The sequence below is a fragment of the Apus apus genome, chromosome 18 (assembly GCF_020740795.1).
Source record: "Apus apus isolate bApuApu2 chromosome 18, bApuApu2.pri.cur, whole genome shotgun sequence".
Taxonomy (NCBI): domain Eukaryota; kingdom Metazoa; phylum Chordata; class Aves; order Apodiformes; family Apodidae; genus Apus; species Apus apus.
The window spans coordinates 8,219,583-8,244,928 of record NC_067299.1 but is presented as its reverse complement, the minus strand read 5'-3'; the positions used below and the strand labels follow the sequence as shown (position 1 = coordinate 8,244,928).

General features: G+C 44.1%; 1 protein-coding gene across 3 annotated transcripts in view; it reads right to left on the bottom strand.

Annotated features, from left to right (window-relative positions):
- LOC127392156 (sphingosine-1-phosphate transporter SPNS2-like) overlaps nucleotides 1-25,346 on the bottom strand; it is a 136,571-nt gene that overhangs the window by 50,002 nt on the left and 61,223 nt on the right. For all 3 annotated transcript variants that reach the window (XR_007891201.1, XR_007891202.1, XM_051635770.1), the window contains exons 3-5: nucleotides 23,397-23,533; nucleotides 2,873-3,024; nucleotides 884-950 (exon numbers count right to left, since the gene is read on the bottom strand). Coding sequence is in view for 1 of the 3 variants with exons in the window: in XM_051635770.1 (XP_051491730.1) it covers nucleotides 884-950; nucleotides 2,873-3,024; nucleotides 23,397-23,533 (356 nt within the window). In the remaining 2 variants the exon portion in view is untranslated. The remainder of the gene's footprint in view (nucleotides 1-883; nucleotides 951-2,872; nucleotides 3,025-23,396; nucleotides 23,534-25,346) is intronic.

Below are 25,346 nucleotides of genomic sequence, written 5' to 3'. Positions count from 1 at the left end.
GCAGGATCTGTCTGTGCCTATGTGATTGGAGTGTATTATCTTTTCAACACATTTATCAAGGTCCCAAGGGGTTAAAATAGAAGGAAACCGACTGTCTCAGGGCAGAAAAACAAGCGGAAACTGGAACAAAGTGTTTTTTCCTCAAAGCAGGAAGCCATTCTCGGGGTTTCTTGACAGCAGGGGACTGAAAGGCTGTGGAGTTGATTTAAGGCCAATGCCTCATCTTCCCATCCTCATGAAGAAATCATGGCTGACTGATAAATAAAGTGATTGGGAAATTCTTGCTACCAGAGAGGGGAAGAAAACCACGTACCTCTCTCATGTGATTAGAGAATGAATCTGCCACTCACTCAATATCCACCAATGTGCTTCCCAATCATAGAATCAATAGAACGGTTTGGGTCGGAAGGGACCTTCAAGATCATCTAGATCCAACCCCTTCTGCATGGGCAGGGACACTTCCCACCAGACCAGGTTGCTCCAAGCCCCATTCAACCTGCCCTTCAACACTGCCAGGGATGGGGCAGCCACAGCTTCCCTGGGCAACCTGGGCCAGTCTCTCAACACTCTCACACTCAATAATTTCCTCCTAATGTATCATCTAAATCTCCCCTCCTCCAGTTTTAATCCATCCCCCCTTGTCCTCTCCCTCCCTGCCCTTGTCCCAAGCCCCTCCCCAGCTTTCCTGGAGCCCCTTCAGGCACTGGAAGGTGCTCTAAGGTCTCCCTGGAGCCTTCTCTTCTCCAGGCTGAACAACCCCAACACCCTCATAATCCTTCACCTTCTACATATAATAACAGGTCAAGTAGCTGTGTGACAGACCTCTTCCTAGCACTGATCAGCCAGCACAGCTGTCATGACAATGCTGTGGGGAGTGACTTACCCGCAGTGCCCAGTGCCAGTCTCCAGCAACCTGCTTCACACTTGACCCCGTGATGTACCCCAAGCCACTGCAAGGAGCACAAAGATGAGAGTCAGAGCTGTTCTTAAATCTAAAAAGAGATCACAAGCAATTGTTTGTCCTAGGCTTTCTTCTCCTGTGGGAAGAAACACGGTGGCTGGAGCTGATGATGGTTGGCATGTCACTCTTCCCAGCACTCTTGATCTACAAATGCTCAAATTCGATGGAAATTCAGACACTGATCTCACATTTATAGCTGACCTTTCAATCTACAGTGGATAGAAATACAGCCTCAGAAAAGAATTTATTTCCCCATTTGATTTCTACATCAGGCCTTTCTGGGCAGTAATACAAATACTTGATTTTATGTTCAAGCTTGCAGTTAAGAAGTGCCCTTCAAGGGCACACCATATCCTATCAGTACCTTTTTCCTTGCCATTTAAAAGTACTTGGTTCTAATTACTGATGAAGAAACCACTTTCCATAAGCTTATTAAAAAACCCAAAAAGAATCTGAACATTCTGCTAAGTTTGAGAGGCTGTCATCTATTACCACCCTCCAACTGGGCTTTTTACACAGATGGACTTTAAAAACCAACCATGGATCCAAACTTCTGTTGGATATTGAGATAATTAAGTCCCAGAATTGGGCTTAACAGGATAAATATTGGTCATTTCTTGCTAGCCATAGTTCACTGACTTCTCTATGTAAATCTTTTGCATCCTTGGCCCTCTTGGGAAAATACTCTTTTCACCAGCTAAGGATGTGGCTCTCTTTCCTCAAGAGCAAATGGATGTTTGTGAGTTTTCTCCCAGGGGTGAGTTCTCTAACTTGTAAAAGGCACCACCCTAAACCAGAAGGTTTTTTTCCCCCCAAGTTTGGGGGGGTTAAACTGCTGCCCTTGTTTTCCCTGCTGGAAATGAACACACGATGCCACTTTTGCAGATGATGTTGTCCATCTCTGGGAATAGGTATGCAAAATATGTCAGCCCACCCTGCCTACAACCTCACAACACAGGGTCAGTCATTATTTAAAACCAACAACAACAAAGCAGAGATTCCCTCCTGTCCCAACAATCACAAACTGCATTGGGGTGATAAGGTGACACAACTGAAAGAAATCACCAGAGGAAATAACTGCTCCAAATCTGAGTCTGTTGCTTCCATCAAGCATCTAATGGCTTGGCTGTTCTCCACTGCTCTGTGTCAAGACAGAGAGGGAAAGATCAGCACAGTTCTTCTCTTCAGCTTTGTCTGCACAAGTCTTCACCATTTCTGCCCAGTGCTGTTCCAGTGGCCATGGCACTAACACAGACTGCCCACTGCTATTGCAACTGCCAAGACATCTAAGACTGGCTCAGCTGCATTGTACTAACTTAGTCAGTTTGCCCAAATTGAAGCTTGTGCAGAATTTGAGCTTAGACTAAAAATTCTTCTAGAAGTCCAAATTTCAAATTGTGCATGTTACACAGCACGCTCCTTTTGAAGCCTGACGTGTAGATGGTCACACACAAGTGGGTACCTATTTGCTCCCTTTTGAAAACCCAGCCCAGTGTCTTAAGAGCTCTTGATTTCACAGTAACCTGACAGGCATTGCCTAAAGAAGGCCAGGCCCTCAAATGAATGAAACAATGATTCAGAGAACCAATATAAGATCATTAAAAAGGATCGTTTTCATTTAATCATGCTAAAAAAAAAATCAGCTAAAATATTTTTATTCCATTTCCCCCCATTGCTGTAAAAAAAACCAACCCCTTCCCACTAATTCCCAGAAGTCACACACGAAACAGTAACAGGGCTAGAAAAAGAATCCAGTTCCTGCAACTAATTAGTCACTGCTCACAATATTTTCCTGTCTTAACCATTCCAACCAAAGACACAAGAACTATCAGCAGCAGCAACTTAAGATCTATGTGAGCTTGCCTCAAGCAAAGAGCCAAAAGCAGATGAGAGGAGCATTTGGTCACTTACCTGCCGAGAGGAATTGCAAAGTAGAAAACAGACAGCATGAGGGTCCTAGTGTTTTTGGTGAAAAGGTCTCCTATGATGGTGGGTGCAATAGTGGAGTAACTTGCTTCACCGATGCCAACCAGACCTCGTGAGAGCACAAGCAGCCAGAAATACTGAGAAAAGGAAGCAAACATGTCAGCAAGTCTCCTCTCCTGGCTTTGAATGCAGTGGACAACAGCGAAAGCTGCACAAACAGGGAAATATAAACTGATGTGACTGGAAATTGGCCCTCTAGGGTGGATTATTGAAAAAATAACAAACCTCCAGACTCTTTTCATTTCTCTCTTCCTGGGGAGGAAAGGGACCATCTTTTGGTGAAGACTTGTAGGCATGAAAGAAGAGTAGTAATAATACATGAGTGACACTCAAAAAGGTATTCTAAGGCAGGTAGAGGAGCCTCAGTCTGTTCTCAAGCTAAGCCCAAGAGCCAGCAGTCTGCACCAACTGGGGAAGGTTTGGGGAGGAGGGCAGAGTGTAACAACTCCTGCCCTGGCGCCCAGAAGAGCCATACCTGCTGAGCACCATCCCAACCTCCCCAGCATGCCAAGGGACAAGTTAAGACTGGCGAAATCCTAGAGGCTGTTCAACACTGTGAAAGAGTTGAACGTGCAGTCCCCCAAACTCTTGCTTTTTTCCTTCATCAGAAGCTGCTGAACAAGGGAAGTTTTCCAAATGTGCTGAGCACTTATCTCACCCCACTTACCCTGGAAAAAAACCAACATGAACCTCCCCCTCACAGCAGGAAGGCAAAAGAAGCCAACACTGAACACCTCTGAAAAACCTCAGTTACAATCTGAGCTGAGATGCACCCAGTAAGAATCACAGAATCACAGCCTGGTTAGGGTTGGAAAGGACCTTAAAGATCATCTAGTTTCAACCCCCCTGCATGGGCAGGGACACCATGGGAATTAAGCAGAGAGAAGACTTGAGCTTTACTGTGAGCCATGGGAACAGCAGTGTGCTCCTAAGTAGCAGCACCAGGTATCTGATCCAGGACCATTCAAGGCAACAGCACAAGCAGCAAAAGGCCCTAAGCTGCCCAGAGAATAACGTGTCCCTCTGAGTAAAGGGCATCTCAACAGCAGGAGGAGAGGGCCTTGCATTCAGCACGACACAGCCCAAGATGGACAACAGGGAATGGTTCATCTAATCCAACTTTCTTCATGGCCCATTCCCCTGTTTCAGCCAGCACTTTCCTCCACTGCAAGGACCTGATTTTCTAGCTGGCCTCTTCCCCACTTGCACTTTTCTAGGAGCTGCTGTGTGAAGGCACAAGGCACGACACTTTGATGCCTAAATGCCTGATACATGAACACAATCAAGTTCTCAGACATCTAAGCAGTTGGAGCTACACCCAGAAATACTTGCAGGTGCAGAAATTAAACAGTCAATTGCAGAAAACTGTAAAGACAGGGAAATCTGTTTCTACAAATGTAGCCTCTACAAATTCCAATTTACTGTTATTATTCTAGAGAAGATTTGGGAGAAGAACAGCAGGGATGCTGTACATCCTTAAGCATGAAAGTGGCTTCAGAACACTGAGCAGTTACTGATTCCCCTTCTACACATGGGGAAAAGTTGAGTTGCAGGGAAGTGACTGACTTTGTGCCCTACAGCAAAGCTAAGCCAGAATCCAGGGCTCTCATTCTCCAGTGGAAAATGACATCAAGCCACGTGCCTCAGTCATAAATACATCCACCAGCAGACCCAGATCCACCACTGACACATTTGTTTCCCTCACTGCAGTCCCCTGGTTGAAAAGAATTTCTAGAGGATTCCTATAGTCACACAAACCAAATACTTTTCTGCACTCTTCACTTCCTCTTCTTTTGATGTCAGTTCTGCCCTGATACCTGTTTTCTGAGTGCATACAAGTTCCTTGCTTGCTGGCAGGGTGTTTTTGCAGAGCTGCTGCCACTCACAGGTCTCCCAAAAGCTGCACGTACGTAAGAGGCACCCGTGGGTGGATGCAGAAAGGGCAATACTGTGACTCAAGCCATTACATTTATGCCAATTACCCACTGCCAAACTACTCCACTGCAGAAATATGCTGACAATGATTGGTGCACGGGTAACCAATGTATCTGGAACGGGCAACAGTATTTAAAACATGCTGCACGACTTAGTCACGCAGAATTAGAAAGCGAGGGAACTGGAGGCTGATTTTCTTTTATTAAGAGGTTCAGGTGTGGATCAGAGAGAGTGTGACAGGCAAAATAGTCACCTGCCAGACCTGGAATGAGTGTGTAGGCAGTGCTGGTTACACCTGTAGTATGAGAAGATGGCAAATCCACTGAATGTTCCTCAAATTTGAAATACCTACACGAAAACGACACAAGTTTGAGGTCACCAGCCAGTATCACTCCCAGTGGACACACTGGAGAGGAATTTCCTCCAAGTAATGCTGTAATATGATTCCTCTTACCATCCCTCCATAAAGCAGGAAAACCACACAAGATTTCCTTTTGTGGTGAAGAGTGACTCGGTTCCATCACTGAATCAGAGTCCCAGTACAATTAAATCACCTGCAACAAGTAACATGTTCACTCTACTCTCCCAGTTCCTCCTTGAATCCTCCTCCTGGTCTTACCCCATGCTCACACACCCCAGTATCTTTTGAATACTTAAACTGTGTTCCCTGAAGCAGCAGTTTCCATGTTTAAGTCATGAGATTCTGCCTTCAATTGGAAACAGGAGCAGTCTTAGAAAAGCATAATCCACATAAAGACATGGATGGCATTGTCCTCCCAAGATGATGAAGAACACAATGTGGCTATTTAGGTATAACTAGGCAAAAAAACATACTAAAGTCTGAAACAGTATTAGGCAATTATTTATAATCAGTTCTATGTTGTGCCTGGTTTTAGAGCTCAATATCTAGGATTAAAGAGCTAATACCTCTTCTTATCCCACTGAAAAACCTCTTCTGATCTTTGACTAGCACACAGACTACTGTGAACCTAGACAACAAGCCATGCAGTAACTTGTTACAGTAGGTTAGAACCCTCAGTCTTCCATCTCTAGTCAGTCAGTCAAAATGTAAGTTTTGATCATCTCTGAAGAGGGACAGCAGGGTAGCTCCCCAAGACAAAAAGCTGTCCTCCCAGAGAGAGGCCTGATCTTTTCATTTTTCATATAGGAAGAAAAAAAATGCAAACAAGAAAACAACTCCAAAATTCTTCTGTTGCTACTCATTTGGACCACAGACATACCATAAACCACTTAGAAACTGGTCCCAAAACCACTGTGTGTGCAACAGAGACAACTGCTGGTTTATGTGTGGGTGTATTTATATACATATGCACCCCTGTGCACATCTCTGAGTGCCTGTGAACATGACAACCAACATAAACAAATGGGAAAGTGGGGTGTTGCCCATGCAGAGGAAGCTCTGCTCTCCTCCTCGGAGCCAGCAGGACATTTCCATCTCCTCTCCATCCCCCAAGTGCTTTTTGCTCTCTCTCCTACCCCAGGATTTTCAGCAGTTTAGAGAGACAAAAAGGGCTGACATCAGGCAAATTCTTCTCTAAATTCTCTGTGCTTCAAAGCAGCATAGACAGCTAAGACTTAATTTCACTGTTCTCCAAGCAGAAATGGAGAAATGTTAAAGCAGCTTATTCCCTTCTGCACTACTTTGGAGCACTTCTGTAATTTGTTCATCTGTGCAAATAGTTCTCACTCTGGCAGGAAAATGGAAAACATCTCAGTCAGCTTTCAGCACCTGAGCTTATTCCTTTTCCATAGGTTAAGCCCAGCAACCTCAGTACTTCCATGTCTTTTCTCTGGGTCAGTGCTTGCAACTGAAGGTTTTTTGAAACAAAGAGCTCTTAGGGCAAGCAATGTATTTATGTCTTCAGTTTTGGTTAGCAGTGACATCAGAAACGCCTGCATCTCCAGGAGAGCTGCCAACATCTCCTGGTTTGTAGAGATGCAGTGGTTTTCTTCAAATGCCTGTATGGCAGAAACCCCTCTCCCTGCCTCTGCTGCAGCCTCAGGAGCTACAGAGATAGTGGCCATCACATCCTGCTGCACCAGAGCTCCTTGGCACCAGCTTGGCCATGGACAGCTGGAGAGGGGCTACCCTAGGAATATCGAACCATACAGTGGGACTGCTGTGAGCTCTGGGAGCAGTTTAGGATGCAAAGGTGCTCAGAGTCCCTTTCTCCAACCCATGTGCACCACAAAGGGGCTGATGAGACACAATCCAGAGAAGATTCCAATATACAATCCACCATCAACATACAATAGGGATGGTGGCTGACAGAGACTCAGAACAGGCTTCCTGGTGGAAGAGGTGCCACCTCTTCACCTTCCCCTCAAGAGGTGCCACCACCAGAAACTATGGCACAGAGAAAGCTCTCACACATGTGTATGTGAGGGAAAGAAGTCAAGGGCCCTGCTCTTTCTTCCCACCTCTTGGCTCTTGGGAAGGAAAAACATTCCCTAGTTCCAAAGCTGAAGACTCTGCTACTTTGCAATTTGAAAACTGACAAACCCAAACAGAAAAGAAACTGGGTCCAAAACAGACATGAGTTTTGGAAGGCAAACAAATCCCTATGCCTCAGGGAATGCACCCATCACTAACAGGAAAGCACTACCTACTAACTTCTCCATTTCTTAAGCTATCAGCAAACCATAGGAAACAGCAGAACCAGATCCTGGGCTCGGCTGGACCTGGTCTGATCCCTGTTGTCGATGGCACTACCAGCAGTTATAGGTGTAACACAACCCGTCCAGAATTTTAATCTGGAAAAAGCTTTCATTATTTGAATGAAATATTTACAATACGCCAAAAAAATAGTTCCTGTGTTTTCTCTGCAAAGTATTTCATGGTTTACATTCACATTTTCATATTGACTTTACTCTCGATCTCATGCAGACAAGAATGTTTGATGGCCTAGGACACGTGACCAGCTGCAATCATGTTTGGACAAACCTCCTAATTATACATTTATCCTACTTGTATAGAGCATTGAGTAATACATATTTTAATAGGTCTAATTACAGCTTTAACTTCTTTCTCTTCTTTTTTTTTTAATTAGTTAACAAAAGGAATTAAGCCACAGTTCTTTAAAGGATTAGTTGTCAGTGATAAACCTATAATCTGCCAAATACATGTACAAATCAGAACCACCAGATTTGCTCTCTAAAGAATCATATGATCCTTAAGCTTCAGTTATTAAGTATTTGCATTTGAGCGTGGAGTGGTTTGTAAAGCTCTCACAAAACAAGCTGAATACCTGCTTCTTTAGATTAGGGACACATGAATCAATGAGACCACACAGATAGAGCCAACCCAGTACAAATGAGTAGCATGGCTGCACAGCACCAAGATTTGGACTGTTAAGTCATGTTTTGAACTGGTGTTGCTGGTCTAGAAGAAGGATCTTTTATACTGCTACAGCAACTGCACCTGCACCCTTTCCTATAGGAGGATTTTATTTGACCTCCCATACTTTCTGTATTTAGAGGGCTCAGCACCATGAAATTCCATGTTTGAACTGCTGAGGTTTGCTGTATTTTCCTTCTTTTATTACATAAACATGAGGCAGCAAACAAGGACACTGAACCAGGGTTTGCATCCTTGGAAAGCAGATGTGTATAAAGGAAAATCATCCCTGCCACCAGACAGCTAGGAGTGCCACACAAAGCCTAAAAATATATGTGTGGAATGACAATAAGCTAAGGAGAAAGCATTGGGACTGATTTAATTTCCCCAGGTTTCTAGACAGAACTCAGTTCAGTTGTGCGGCAGTTCCAGGCTGGTGTTTGTTCAGCTGGCAGGATCTTGCACTGACAAGATCCAGGGGACCACAGCAGTCCCAGGTGATCAGCTGAAGGTAGATAAATCTGATACTCTGCAGGAGACAGGAGACCAAAGTAAAACCCACAGGGCTGAAATGCATACTCCAGGGATGGCACAAGTGTTCCCTTTTGGCAGCTACACTACGTGCATTTGCCTTTCCTGAGCAGAACCTGTATGCTCTGGCCAGGCCAACACTTCTTCCTCTTGCCCTCCACGGAGCCTTTGTATCAGTGCTTTGCAGGGATCTAAGTGGTTAAAGAGGAGACACCACACCCTTCACCGCAGGTATGCAGAGATGGAGCACTCACCAGGATGCAAACCAACCCAGGAACAAGCTGCTGAGTATCGGTGAGGTGACTAAGAGCCTTGGCTCCTCTGAACCCACGGTGCTCATTAGCTGAGAGTCACTAGGAGAGCTGAGCAACGCAGTGACACTACAAAAGCAGGTGAGATATTTGCTTAAACACTAAACGCTCCAACTCTCTTAGCCCTCCCAGTAATGATGGGGTCACCTTCAAGAATCTGAACGTTTCCAAGTCAAACAGGGTCACTGACATATCAGGAAAGACAAGAGGACATTAAATGATGACGTTGAGGTTGTAAATTCTATTCTGGATGAATGACAACGGCTACAGCAGAATAGACAAGCCTAAAACAATCTTCCACCTCTGTGCACCCCTAAAGCTTTGCAAATTTTGAATACATGTAACCAAGGCACCTGGCTTCCATTGGTGGAAGAGAGACATGGACCACAAAGTTCTAACTCTCCTCTAATAAAAGGACAATAAATATTGTAAAGAGCTAGAGCGGGGTTACAGATCTAGCCTTGGTGAATTGTTCTGTGCCAATGCTGAGGAACAGGTCTTCCCGTCAAGTCGAGGCCAGGCTCTTTGAGAAACTGAATGCTGGTGCCAATTTTTGGCCATCTGATGTACTGTCTGGGAGAACTTTGCCCAAGAAGAAAGGAAGATGGGTATCTACCTCTATCTACAAGTAATCTTAAAGTCATCCCTCACGGGCATTGCCAGCAGAGAGACCAAAACACAAACTAACACGGGGGCAGGACTGTTCACTGGGGTGTTTTGTTGGTTGGTACTTTTCTCCACCATTATCAGGTGGGGTAAGCATTGTTTTCAGGGTTTTCTGTGAGCAAAAGGAGTTGATTATGTTTAATCTTTGGGTGGCATAGATAGTGACTAGCCAGGAGAGCTGCTTGTGAACAGGTTGATGAGGTGACTTACCAGCTCTGCTGCAATGCTGTGAGCTATGGGTATCTTATCTGTTTTCTGGAGAGACACAAATGCACTTAAAAGTTCATGCTACAGTTACCAATCTGATAACCCAGAAACTGCCCTTCTCACCTCCAACAAGGTGTTCTTCCCTTATCAGATGTGAGTCACGATGGCAGGCAAGCCTGGGGGAGATTCACTGCAGTTGCTGGTTCTTTTGCTGTTTAGCCCACTGGAGAGAAGTGGCTTTATACTCCTCTTTTCCTCCCTCACTGTGTGTGTCATCACTTAACCATAACCACTTTTCACTTCCCATCTCCTTAAAATCACAACTGCCTTTTAAGTCACTGCTGCACACAACATTTCTCATAACTTCTGTCACCACTGGATTCTATTTAAGGTCTACAGTTCCCTCCCTTCGAGTTGAACTCTTGATGCTCACCTTTCATCCCCATTTTCAAACTTCTCTGCATGCACATCACAGAATCAGAAAGTAGCTGAGACTGGAAGGGACCTCTGCTGACAGTCTAGTCCATGTTCTCTGCTCAAAGAAGGACCAGCTACCACAGGTTGCTCAGGACCATGTCCAGTTCAGTTTCTAGGATCTCCAAGGATGGAGAAGCCACAACCTCGCTGAACAACCTATTTCACTGTTTGACCTCCCACACAGTAAAACTGTCTTTTCTTAAGCTTAGATGGAATTTCCAGCCTGCTTGGGCACAGGAAGCATCCAAGGCTCAATATTTGTGTCCAACAAAGGATGCTTCTCTTATCCAAAGGTCTTCCCCTGAGCTCTGACAGGCAGGTCACTAACATTGAAGTGAGAATGCCCCGGGCCTTCCTTCAAATGTTCACACATTTTATTCACACATTCCCACCAGTTTTACTCACACATGCTTATTATATGCTGGCTAGAGGTTATAAGCACGTTACAGATGAGCCCACTGCACCTTACCAAGATTTAATAGCAAGCTACTGAGTTACTGAAACCTTTGTACACTTGATTAATCACTTGCTTAAGGGTCAATATATAAACACTTTGCAACTAGGATGGACTTAAACTATAATTTCTAAAGTAGATCTGATTCTTCTACAGGATCCATCTACACTATGTGGAACACTTCAAAACTGCAGCTCATTTGGATGCATTAAGTGTCCTAGAAATTCTCAGCTCAGAGCACCTCACCTTTGAACAATTCCCTTTAGGGAAAATTCAGCTGTTATTTAGAGCCTAACGAGGAGGAGAAGAGAGACTAAAGCAACTAGAAAGAGAACAAAATACATATTTAAATATAGAAATGGACAAGGGAGAGGAAGCAAAGTCCACTCACCTTTCCTTTGATTGTATCTAGTATTTGTTAATGGCTTTAGTTCTCCCAGGTGACCTGTTTAGGCACACTGAATTGAATCTGGAAAGTTTTATTTGAATATGTACTTGAGATTCTGGCTGATTAAAGTGTCTTTAATTTAGGAGTTTTTAATTATTATTTAATACATAAAAATAACCAATAAAAACTGTACTCCTTTTTCACTCATCACACCCTTCAATCAGCAACTAAGGTGTTGAGCAACTGGATGCCTACAGATGGACTCCAAAGTGAAGCACCTAGTTAAGCACTCTTAAAAAAAAAAACCACAACCAAAACCTCCCTGGAAGTAGCAAGACTCCCACGGGGCTTCCCAGTCAGCAGGGAGGTGCCGTGTGCTGCACAGCTATAAAAATCAGGGCCTAGATTTTCTCAGCTACTTGCAAATTTTGGCTATCAAAGTCCCTTTTCGACACCAACGTCGCAGCATCTGAAATGCAAATTGCCATCACTGCCCTCCCTCCAAACCTGTGGCAGGCCTCAGAGGCTCTTCCTACTACTTTTCTGTCATTTTTGGGCAGCACCAAAAACACAAAACGGAAGACAGACAGACAGAGTCAGCTCAATTCCTATTCTCCATCCATTTAGATAATATAAGACACCATGTGATGAAGCAGCACCACCAGGTCCTGACAACAGCCCCAGTGAAGACAAAACAGCATTTCAGCTCAGCAATTGAAGGGCTTTCCATTGGATTGACCTGCCTGTGGTGAAAACACTATATGACACTCCAGTGGTGGGATTTATGTTCTTCTCAGTTTAGTCTCTTGGTCGTTAATACTGTATTAATGACAGGGGTCAGGGCTGTAATTGAAGGACTATAACAGATTAGCTTGCTTATTCACCAGAACACCACCCAGCAGAGTGCTACGTGCAGAGCTACTTATAAAACAGACCTTAAAGAAAAAGGTTGATGCTTTCAAATAAATCCTAAGGATCATAAAGAGCCCCATGTTACCAGGGCCTGCTAGAACATTGAGTCAAAGCACTTCTTTTCATCCTTGTGGCTTTGCTGCAAGACACAGAGGAGCCTGTAGCATTTCACATGGCTGAAACAGTGGTCATTTATCCATGTTACAAAACCATTACATGCAGCTTGGACAGAATGGATCTTCCCAAACTGTTCCCCTGAGAACCTTAATAGTTCTGGGTTGGAAGCAAACTGTTGCTTTTTGTTCCAGATCTGTCAGGTGGGACCCACTTATCAGCACTTGCAATAAATCTCTCTGGCATCAGGCATTATCACCATACCCTTCCTGAGATGAGCAAAGACAATCATAACATAATGGCAAAAATAAGGGCTGGGAGATCTACAATGTATTTTTGCCACTGTGGAAACAATGCAAGGTTCTTGACACACACAAGTGTTCAACTACTACTAGCTGGAATATGACCTCATGAAGCTATGGAATATTCCCTGGTAGTGACAGGCTGACGTGTTCCAGCCACAGGTGAGTCACAAGTGAAGCCTGAATCCAAGCAACCCAGCTGTAAACAGATACCAGGTTTTTCAGAACAGGTTTCATTACAGGCACTGATACACAACTCTGACAACATCTCCACCTGACGTGGCACCTAGAGAAATGTCTGAGATCTCACTACGTCACCACGATGGGCTGACTTGGCTCAGACATCCTTTGGCTTGGACCAATTCTGAAACTGAAATTTACTCAAATCCAACAGACAGGTCTCATTCTTGGAAAGGACAATCCCATCTTCCTATTCTCCAGCGAGCTGCAGAGTCTGTCATTTCTCAGCACCCACTGAAAAAAGCATCAGCCAAGGGACTGAGACACCCAGGTGGGAATGTTCTGCTCTAACTATAAGCATTTTCAAAGGTAGAAGAAGTTTTGAGAGGCCACAAAAGACACATTTTAATAGAAAGCCTCAAGGTTTCAATGAAATTACCATGAAGTTATAACTCCAGCCTCTTCCAGTGCCTGAAGGGGCTCCAGGAAAGCTGGGGAGGGACTTTGGACAAGGGCAGGGAGTGAGAGGACAAGGAGGAATGGATTAAAACTGGAAAAGAGGGGAGATTTAGGTGAGACATGAGGAGGAAAGTCTTTAGAGTGAGGGTGGTGAGACCCTGGCCCAGGTTGCCCAGGGAAGCTGTGGCTGCCCCATCCCTGGCAGTGTTGAAGGGCAGGTTGGATGGGGCTTGGAGCAACCTGGGCTGGTGGGAGGTGTCCCTGCCCATGCAGGGGGTTTGGAACTGGATGATCTCTAGGATCCCTTCCAACTCAAACCATTCTATGCTTCTATGATTCTTTGAACAGCTGTTAAATGCTAGTTGAAGCATTATTAATTGACAAGGTCTTGTCAGGCTGTAGCTTCATTTCATTCTCTGCAGCCAGCCTGTTTGACAAAATGACAATCCTATTTAACTATATTTAGTGCATTTGCATGTTTTGTTTTCTCATCTTCTCATGAGACTACATCAATCATGTCTTCTGATGTGATGATCAGCCCCATTCCCAGGGATTTCCAGCTCAAAAATCTATTAGATAGGTTTGAGATGAGTACTCTAAAATGTTCTGTGAATTGCAAATGCAGTGTTGTGAACTTCATGCATTTAAAAGAAATGTCAACACTTCAAAAGTCTAATTGAGCACCTGGTACTAGAAGACATTTCCCATCTTCACACTATTTGCACGTTACCCAGAACACAATGGTCCTTTTTACAGCCTTTATGCATGACCCAGGAGGCCACAGAGCAACAGCACTTGCACTTCCCATAGTGTGACTGATCTTTCGTAAGGGCAGGCAACCAAGAGCTCAACCAAAGAAAGGCCCAAATCCACACTTTGCATCTGAACACAAGCCAAAGAGGCCAAATAACATTCTCCTCCTCTCCTGCATCCTGTTTTTCAGGACAATATGCACAACTTTAAAGAACCAAGGCTCTTTTCATGCAAAGCTTAGTTTTGTTTCCAGGCCTCCTAATGAGCTGGGTGAAATGAATTGCTTTCTTCATCTGGGAGGCATGTTAACCAAACTCTCCTGAAGCATCATGCTTCTTTCCAAGTCACAAGTCTTGAGCACAAAAGCCATGAACTGCCTCATTTTCATCCATGCTAAGTACATGTCAGGTTCCATCCTTAAATATACTGTAACATTTCTCCAGACCCATATTTGAACACCTCAGTGAAGCATGAAGGGACATGTTCTACCCCACCAACCTGGCACGCTCTCAATACCCTCAACCCACAATTACCTGGGAAGCTTATTTCCAGAGGAACAGGACCACATGGTGCCACCCAGCCTTGCTTTGCCTTCTGAACATGTCTGACCAAGCCAGACCTCCCCACCACTGAAGCACAGCATGCAACAGCAGACCACTGCATTGGCAATGACTTGTGTTCCTCAGGTCACAACCACTTCTGCAAGGATCACATTAAGCTGGCAGGAAATTTTATAATTCCTTACTCTATCTTTTAACATTTTCTTGGAAACTTACATGCAGCACTAATTCTTTTAATGCCTTTTTTTCCCCCCCTCAGCTGCTTCAGTCCATCTATTTAAAAAGAATTTTCCCTTTCTCCATTGCTGGGTTGTTTGAATGAGGCTGAGTTTAAGATGCTGTAATAATTATTTATAAAGCACAACGTTAAACCATTCTAGAGATTTCCAATCAAACAGGGTTGGATCAATAAGCCATCTTTTTTGTTCTCCATCAGCCTGCTCTGGGGTGAGGTCTCTGCTGCAGTATGATGAGCAGAATGTACATTTTCATGAGAACACAAGGAGGAGGAATGCTTCCCAGAGACACACACAGCCTGGCAATGGAATAAATGTGCCTTCTTCCTGCTGCCTCCTCAGCAAAGAACTGACCCAGGTGAGATTTCCTGCTCAGGCACAACAAAAGCAGGGCAGGCAGGATGAGGGAGCCAGGCACTGTTTCCAAACCACCCGTTAACTGACATAGGGGCTGAACTTTCCTACTCTTCAACCTAGAGGCTGTAAATTCAGGTTTCTGCATAAAAATGGGACAAAGCTGTAAAGGTCTTTGGCCTGTAAAGATCTTCCACACTGGCACCACAGTCCCCAGCTGTTGTCTCTAGGCGTTTTCATGAGCCAATGAAAACAGCATCAAATCTAAGCATATTGATTTAAAAAGATGTAGGCTCTGTTGATTTAAAAAGAGGTAGGCTCTGTTGATTTAAAAAGAGGTAGGCTCTGACTCAGTTCCCACAAAGACACACAAAAGGTTCCCACTGACTTCCAAAGCAGGAGCTGAATCAGAACCACAATCACAGACTCTGATAACGATTGCAACTTCTTCCAGTAACCTAGATAACCAACACCTCTCTAAAAAAAAAGGGAATTACAGGGAGCCCTCCCTGAGACCCACCACAAGTTAGCATTAACCCTCGTGCCTATTTCTTGATGCTCTCCCAGCACAAAACCTCTGTTCACCTGCTCTAGAAAATGCCTGAGCTCTGAGGAGCAGTTCTGACATTTCAGTGCAAATTGCTGCCTTCATTTTAATGACCTGGCAGCAGAAGCCTCTGCAGCAGCCTGCATCAGTGCAGGTGAGTTATGATACTCAGCACAACAGAAAGTCTCCTCCTTTCAGCACCCACAAGGTTCAATTCACATCTTGCCTGATTTGAGACCGATGAATGGCCCACAAGCAAGGGGCAAAGGGCAGGACACACACACTTAGGGACATAACAGCACATGATGGGGGTGATTTGAGAAGTTTGAATGGGATTTGGTGGCAGGCTGCCTCTGCCTGGGGAAGGTGGGGCTGGGGGGGCTCATCTTGATTGCTCTTGAGTCCCTGGAGGGGAAGAGAAGAACTGATGCTGCTCTAGACAGGGAAGGCAAGGTACAGTGAGGATGCTCCTTAGGATAGCATCTTGAAGTTCATTTTTCTTATCACATGAATAAGCTTTCTAAGGAAGCTTTGGAACTACAGTCTGTCTCTCTCCTGGCAGCCAGCACCAGCTGTGTTTTCAATCACTCTTCCCAAATGCTTTACAGATACACAGACGCAGATACTGGAGGGAAAAAAGCCAACCCTTGGAGCACAAAATACAACACTTCAATTTCTGACAACACCTAAGAAAAGCTTCTCCTCTCACGGGGTGGTTTTTTGGGGCTGATGTTCTGAGAACACCCTAGCCTGTTTTTCATTTATGGTGTCCCTTGGGAGGGGGAAAGGTAGATAGGGACAAGGTAGGAATATAAAGCAGCTAGGAGACTAACATATGACAGTAACTGCCCTCTATTTCAGCAACTACTTCATCTATCTAAATCTTCTCCCATCTCTTCCATCTGAGTTGAGCAAAATCTGAGGGAGCAATGAGGACCCAAGATTCAGGAGTTCAAATCATTACATTTGTCTGTGCAAAAGAAGATGTTGCTCTTAAATGAAAACAGTTCCCCGTATAGTACTTGGTATCAGTTGTGCTGAAGATGCCAGAAGGTTTGACAGATGTCCAAGACCAGACTGGCCAATGCTTTGTTATTGAAGGAACAACCTACAGAGTATCCTCTTCTTACTGCACACTTCACATAACTCATCCTTTAAAAAGAAGCAAGACAGTAGAACTGATAAGAGTGCTGTGAAGAGCACTGGGAAGAAGCAACAGGTTCCTTTTTGCTGGAGAGGAGTAAAATAAATGGTGCCTTTCAGTTCCTATAGAAACTCTCATACTTCCTTGTCCAGAGAGCTTGGATTTTTTTTTTTAAATGTCTTGATCTAGTCCTAGCTAGAGCTGGAGAGTCAAGCAGCTATGGAAACACAGGGGAGTTTCTCACAGTGGAACTACTGCAGGGACCTGACAATTCCTGTCATCCTAAAGCTGCAGCTTTGGAGATCTTATCCTCATCTCCAGTAGCCATACAGGTGTTAGGTACATCCAGACATGAGGTAGGTTCATCTCTTCTGATGGGCAATGCCACCACCAGTGCACTGCAGTGTAAATAAGCCCTTTGCACAGCAAGCTGCTGAGAGGGGGAGCACGACCAAAGGGGACCGTGGGAATTCTCCTCAAACCAACCACTTCTGGACATACAGGAGAGGGATGTGAGGCAGAATCAGTCCATAAAGTATTTCACTCCACGGTGTAAATGAAGATGAGAGCCCTTATTCTTTGCCTCTCTTCTGGGGCTTCAAAGCCATTAGCTCCACCTCAGCACCCCTTCCTCACTTGGCACTCATTAATGCCCGACTCCCTGGGCAGCTCTCCTGGAGTGAGGAGGGAGCTCTGACAGCTGGGGAGAAGAAGAGATGGACAGACTGCCCTGTCTCACCTTAACAGAGGTGAAGAGGAGTAAATCACAGGTCCCAGGCAGTGCAGCAGGGCCCTACACCAGCACTACACACACAGCCATCACAGCAGCACAAAGAAGCTCTTGAGTGTTGGCACCACGAGCAAACAGAACGCTGCCCCCCTGCAGGGTAGCACCCACCCAAACCTCTTCCTCTGCCATAAGAGACTACACAGGGGACTAGATTTTTCCTGAGCAGTCTAGCAAAAGGGCAAGCATGCAGCAATCCAAATGTCAATAGCATATGCTCATCTGCAGGGTTCCAGGACTGCATGAGAGGCTGGAAAGCTACACCAGAGCCAACTAACAGCCTTGGTCCATGAACACTCTGTGTCAGTTCCAGCATGGATTTCTCTGACAGCCAGATGAGCTGTCAGGAATTCCACGTGAAGAAAGGGATTGAATCTGTATGCAGCAGATGTCACAAAGTTCTTTGGGAGAATCTTATTTGCCTTCCCTCTAAAAGAGCTCTGTTCAAAACAAGAAAAATAAAAATAGGAGGGAACAGTGGGATAGAAACATTCCAGCAAATCATGGTGACTTCAAAGATAACACTCAGCACCCTTCTTACATACAAAGCAATGGCTTGAGGCTTGTGGTTTTATCTGCTTCTGTTTTTCAAACTGTGGATTTATCTTACACAGTGGAAGCAAAGGCACAGAAGCTGTTATGTTTTATAATACAGCTTCTGCCAGAGCACACAAGACTAAGGCTGTTGTTTTTTTTATGTTGCAGTGAATCATTGTGTGTAGGGGAATGGGGCTGGTTTATGTTTGTTTTTAAAAGTTAACCTGGCTAACTGTTTGTTCCACACTGCACATAATTTGTTGCTTCTCTTTTATCACTCCTTGAAAGACAAGCTTTGGAAATAAATATACATCTGGCAAGTCTGAAAGACAGGACTTCAGCAAGTACTGCAGGTTGACTGGAATCCCACAGTGGACTTAATTTGCTTTTTCTTTCAGAGACAAAGCAAAAGGAGAGGAAAAGAAAAAAGAAACCACCAGTAGAAACACCCATCCAGATTAATTTGAAGTGGGAACAAAAGGGTTTTATCACGTTAGCCATATCAACATGGAAACAGAAGTATTTACCAAGAACTGGAGGATTCAAAAGCACATTCCTGGTTTACCTTGTTAATTTTTTGCTTCTCCATTCCCAAACTTTCTGTCATCTGCAGCTCTGATGTCTCTCAGCAAACCCACATTGCCACAGCCTGGTCTGCCTGATTATTAGGTACACTTGGCCTCCCAGCCTAGTGGAGCCAAACTACTTAGCAGAATATTCTGCTCATCTGTAAACCACCATCCCTTTTGCACAGAGTACACTTTATTCAAGATGTTTACATGGGAAATAGCAGTATTTCACAAGACAGGGAGAGGAGCCTGCAACTTTCCAACTCCAAGCTCTTTCTTGCTCTAAGGAACTGGTGTCTGCCCAGAAGTTTGTGCTAAGAGGGGTAGGAAGGTTAGCACCAAAGCCAGGTTTCAGCCATGACAAATTTCTGGCCAAAGGAGTCAGCTGAAAGAACTGTTATGACTAATAGATGTGGATATCCAAGCAGGCAGAAGCAAAGTCTCAGCACGTGGCCTGATTGCTCCCCATAACCAAGTTGCTTCACATGAAACTGTTCAGAAGGAGAGAAATGGTGCAACTGGGACTACAGGCTCTTCCCAGTGACATCCTGAAATATAAACCAGCCCAAGATGACCAGTCACAACAGAGGCAATCAGGCACTATGCTCATCAAAATGCTGTCTAGAGGAAAAACTAGTTACTTAGTAAGCAAAGTTTATGTGGGTACAGAGGAAAACAGACACACATGGAGCTTTTTGTGGGGCTGGAAATGCATTTTGGTAAAGAAAGCCCATGATGTCTGTGTGCTCAGTGCATTTCTCTGTGATATGACCCTAGCCTGCACAACAGCTCACTTACTTTCTTGCTGATTTATTATTACAGAGCATAAACCAACCACCAGAAAGTGTTTTCTTCTCCTTTGCCAAAAGCCAAAACCAACACAAGAAAGGGTTTTGCAGGGGAAAAGTATAAAAATTTGTGTAGCTGCAGGTGCAGAACTGATTAAAAGGCATGCATAAAGGGAGGTAGTTTCTAAGCAGGTGTTTGTAGTTACAAAATACAAAACACAGTTAAGCTAGACATACATCTAAATATGTACCAGCTTTAACTAATTTCAGATTAATTAACAAGTTTATTAATGATCTTTTTATGCAACTTCCATTTTAGGAAGTGCTAAAGTGTGCTACAGAGCAGAAATGAGCAAGTACCAGAGTCAAAAGTAGAGGATTAATTTCTTATTTATAGAGGAATCATGCCCTAATATAAATTATCAAATCACACTATTTGACAGAATAAAAAGTGATGTAACCAGTATAAATTCAGCCTTGTTACTTCTGATGGTTTTGTAATTAAATTTATCATGAGCTATTTTTCTCCATAAAACCAGGTGAATTTATCAACTTTCCCTCTGATATGGTATTTCTTTGGGTTTCTGCCTTTGATTTGTTTTAAATGTCATTTAAGACCTCATTTTAAGAGAGTAACCAAACATTTAAATATCTAGTTGCCCTGTTTCTACTTTGCTATTCATGGAATTCATACATTGTTGTTTCCTGGAACTATCACCTCCTATTTAACTCTGGAACTATCCTTAAATATGGCCTGATTTTCTTTTTCCCTTGTGAGAGTGTATTATTTAGTTATTTGGTAACTACTTGCAGATGAGGGATTGGTTCATTTATTTGACAGTCATTATGCCATGTCAAATGCCAAAAGATATTTGGTAATAAGTAACTAAGGATATTTTAATAAGTGGTTACAAACCTGAATGCAGTGCTCTCCAGCAACTACATGTCTGCACAGCCCATCTATCCAAATCCCCATTTTATCTGCCTGTTTTCAGTCCCTACCTTTTTAACCCAAAGAGCATGGAACAGCATTTAGAATTTCTCTTAGATTAACTCTTTCATTGTGCTCCAATCCTTTTTTTTTTTCCAGATCAAACTCCACCTCTCTGAGGGAGTTTCTTACTCTGGCTCCTTCTCTTGGGTACTTCTTTATTGAACAACTTGACAGTAGGACAGATGAGAATTAACATGTCCCTTTCTGCACACTTGCTTGCACAAGGAATTACAAATAATCTAGATAGATTGTTTTCTTTCAGGTGCCCAAATTGGAGCCAGGAACAAATATTACCAACAAACTGCCAAAAACTTTGACAAATTGGGTGCCTCCAGAGACCACCAGCTCTGTCCACCTCTCTGAAGCTCTCTCTTTCCACTCACACTGCAAAGGTGAGCTCTGTGTGCAATTACACAGGGACAGCAGGCACAAGGCACTAGACACTGTCAAAACCTGAACCAAGGCAATGCCTGAAGACAGTTCTTTCTACTAAATGGCTGTTGTTTCTTGCCTAGTTCAGTATTTTTGTTGTTGCCACGTAAAGGAGTTTTCTGTACAGTATTTCAGCAGTGCCAATTTGTTCCTTCTAGCCCTGTGTTTGCATGTTGACTTGGATGTGTTTATCTACTTACAATAGCCTCACTACTGCTCTTTATTTCTGCCAGCAAAGAGTTTTTTTATCTTTCAGCTCCTAACCTAACAAGCACATATACTGCCTTAAAAGAAAGAAAAAAAATGGAGAGAAGAGCCAGTGTTTTGCTCCTCAGATGAGTCTTAGAAGACAAAGCTCAGGAAAAATGTGTAGTCACTGCATAAAGAAAAAAAAAAAAAAGCTGCATCAGCTCTTCTCTGACCCCTTTGCTCATTAAGACATCAGGAGTTCACCTTGCTCAGTGTGGTATGCCTTCCCAATGAGAGGTCAGGCCTCCAAAAAGGATACCACAGTGGTAGGGACACTGTGAAGTTGGCATTATTCTTAAGATCTTGCTTAACTGCTGCAGCCCCTGGGTAAAGCACATCCATCCAGCAGCTGCAAAACTGTCACATCACCTCCTGGAGCCAATGACAAGAGTAGGGCTTGAGACCTCTAGCTTCATAGGTAAGTTTTCCAGTAATATTGAGGATAGCAGTAAAATCAGGACAGGGGATTTCACTCAGTATTGGGGTGCTTTTTGTCCAAGGTTGTAATTTAGGTCCAGAATTAGTACTGATACAAATCCAGGAGGAATTAACACAGGTCTGGCTTGCTTGATCTAGTCTTTCTTGTGACTTCCAAAACATTGGGGCTTGGATTCCAAATGTATTCCAGCTTTATAAACATTATTTTCTCTCCCTTTCGATCAAGAGATGCTACTTCCACTCTGAGCTCCTTGTACAATGATGACCACATACATTGATCCCTGAACACTTCAGCTAATAAGCCCCAGCTCCTTAAACTGAAAATCAACTCTGAAAACACAGATTATATCAGTGCAGTCCCAGTGTTCCACGACTTGCAACTACAGGACCAGGTCTGCTGTACAAAGAACAATGAAAACCTGAGCATGAATGTGTGTTCATAAGAAGAGTTTATAAGCAGGCAATTGTTCCTTCATAAAGTGCTGCCTCCTTTGGGCTCTGATCACAGCTGCTTTTGCAGAATGTTATGAAGATAAATCTAAAAAAAACCCCCAAACCACCAAAAGACACCCCCCCAAAAAAAACAACCCAAACAAAACATCCTCTTCATTTTAGATGGGAGCTGTTCTTTCTCTGGAAAGGATGCTTCCTGGCTAATTATAAACCAGAACAAATTACTGAGTTAGAGGCTTCTTCATTGGGCCACGTGCATTTTTCTAGAGAAATGCAGCAACAATCAATCCAACATGAAAGGCAGACAGACACGTGACTGCTGCTGCCCACTTTAGGTGGAAATTCTCTTTTATTAGAAACTGCAGAGCATGTGCGTGGGCAGGAGGGAGCAGGGTGGAGAGGTTTTGTCCCTGGTTGTCATTTTTTAGGTGTGACCACAATGCTGCAATCTCTGGAACGCAGCTGGACAGAAAGGATGAGGAGTGTCCCTGCCTCCCTGGGGGAAATCAGTCTGATGATGCCAGGAGCTGTGAGTTGTCTCTCTAGGAATGTTGCAACCTGCAGCAATTAAACCTCCTCTATCATATGATTTAAACAAGAAGATATTTTCCCCCAGAAACTGCCAGGTCTTTGTTTCCTCCAAATGCCTCTGACAGGCAAGAAAACTAAAACAATGAGGAGTCCTCAAAGTGGGGTCCTGTGGCTGTCCTGAAAGCAGGCAGGGGATGCCTGATGAAATTCAAGTGAGCCTGACAACTCCACCATCACTTCCCAGGTACACCCACCAACTAGTGTTAAAGGAGCTGAAACTATGTCTAAACTCTTCTGCTATCACCCAGTGAAGGTTGCACCCACTGCTGGCTGCATTTTATCATTCTACATACACTGAGCAGAACTCCCAACAAACTCCAGTGGCTTCTGCTACTTGTCAAAAGACAAAAGAACCACTGTATGGTGGTTTATATTTTTTCAAGTCTCTTTTCCAAGACTTCTAAAGTTTCTTTAACATCTCCCTCAAAAAAAAAACAAACAGCAAACCCTTCTGTCAACAGAAACTCTTGCTTAGATATGCTTCACCTGCTGTTTTTATGAATGGGCACAAAGAAGCACAGCTTTCACAGTTAAAAAAAACCCAGTCACACAGGTCACACTTCACCCACAAAAGATCAAATAATGCAACATGCCCCGTGACAAACACACTCCAGAGGGATATGTTTCCCCTGAGCACACTGTGATGGGGAAGGGGGAGGTTTTCAGGCATGTATTGAGCACCTTTGCAAGACACCCTGCCAAGTGCCTTTGCAAAGATCTTACCTTTTCAGTGATGAAGGAGCTTGAAAAAGTGACAGCTGACCAAAAGAAGATGCCACAGCTGAGAATGATCTTCCTGTTGAAACGGTCACCCAGGTAACCAAAGATAGGTGCTGCAACCATGAAACTGCAGATGAAAACTGCAAGGGGGAGAAAAAGGAAACAAGCATTTAATAAACATCAGGCCAATAACATGAAAACTAATTTTCTGCAAGCCAGATCCCCCAGAGAGCAGTTCCATTTCATCAGGCATTCTGCAGCCCTGGCGTACAAAGCTGTGCAGCCTGGTGGGCTTTCAGAAATCACTGTTTCCTTAACCAAACAGAGTTTTCATTTCCAGAGAAACTTCAGAACTCGTATTACATTTGAAAGCACCAGCCCCTCACAATCTGCTGCAAGCTCAGAATCTAGGGATGGGCAAAACCAGGACAGAATAAATTAAGAGTTTGGCCTAAACGTCACTGAGAAGGTGAAGTGGGGGTTGGAAGGAGTTTCAAGCAAACAGAAAGGAAGACAAGGACTCCTTGTTGGCTCTTGCAGCAGAGACCAAAGAGAAACAGGCCACAGAAACTCAAGTTCTTTCATTCCTCCTAGCAGTATTTTAAGGCAACCATGAAACCATGGGAAAAACAGTTAACACTACTATCATCCTACTAGCACCAGCCCTGTGGCTAGACAGAAAGCTTCCATCTCCTCATTAGATTCTGTCACCAGCACTGAACTTGTATCTGAATCCATCACTGAGCAACAATTTCACTAAAAGAAAGTTTCCACAGAATCACAGAATTTTAGGGGTTGGAAGGGATCTCTGGAGATAATTGAGTCCATCCCCCCGTGCCAGAGCAGGACCACCACAGAATCAGGGCAGGTTGCTCAGAAACACATCCAGAGGTGTCTTGAAAGTCTCCAGAGAAGGAGACTCCACAACCTCACTGGGCAGCCTGTCCCAGTGCTTTGTCATCCTCACAGTAAAGAAGTTCTTCCTTGCATTGAGGTGGAACTTCCTGAGCTCTAGTTTGCATCCACTGCCCCTCATCCTATCACAGGACACAACTGAAAAGAGACTGGTCCCTCCTTCTTGAAACCCACCCTTCAGATATGTATATACATTAATAAGATCCCCTCTCAGTCTTCTCCAGACTGAACAGCCCCAGGTCTCTCAGCCTTTCCTCATCAGGCAGGTGTTCCAGTCCCTGCATCATCCTCATAGCATCCGTTGGACTCCCTCAATTAAGTCCCTGGCCCTCTTGAACTGGGGAGCCCAGAACCGGACACAACACTCCAGGTAGGGTCTCACTAGGGCAGAGTAGAGGGGGAGGAGAACCTCCCTCAACCTGCTCATCACACTCTTCTTAATGCACCCCAGGAGACCATTGGCCTTGGCCACAAGGGCACATTGCTGCCCCATGGACAACTTGTTGTCCACCAGGACTCCAAGGTCCTTCTCCACGGGGCTGCTTTCTAGCAGGTTGACTCCTAACCTGTACTGGTGCTTGTTGTTGTTCCTTCCCAGGGGCAGGACTCTACACTTATTTTTGTTGAACCTCATTAGGTTCAGCTCTCCAGTTCAACCTACAAAGCCCTAGCAGGTCAGAGATGTCCTCATCTGGAAGACTGCAAATTCACCTTTCCCTTTTGATTCCCCCCAAACCCAAAGCATTAATCCAAGACCTTCTGTCATGTAGCAATGAGGCTTTCAACAGAATAACCTCTGAAAAATCTCCTTGACTTCAGAGCTCACTGCTCCAGCCCAGCCCAAAACAATCTGGCTGGTGACACCACTGAAGACACCTGAAACGAGGCACTCACACCATACTCAGGATTAATTTGGAACTTGGCAGAAACTGCCACATTTTAAGCTGATTTATACCTGGCTTTTCTCTGTCCACATTGGAGATCTGGATAAAAGAAACAACATTAATTTTACTGCTCTGTAGTAGGAACTTTTTGACA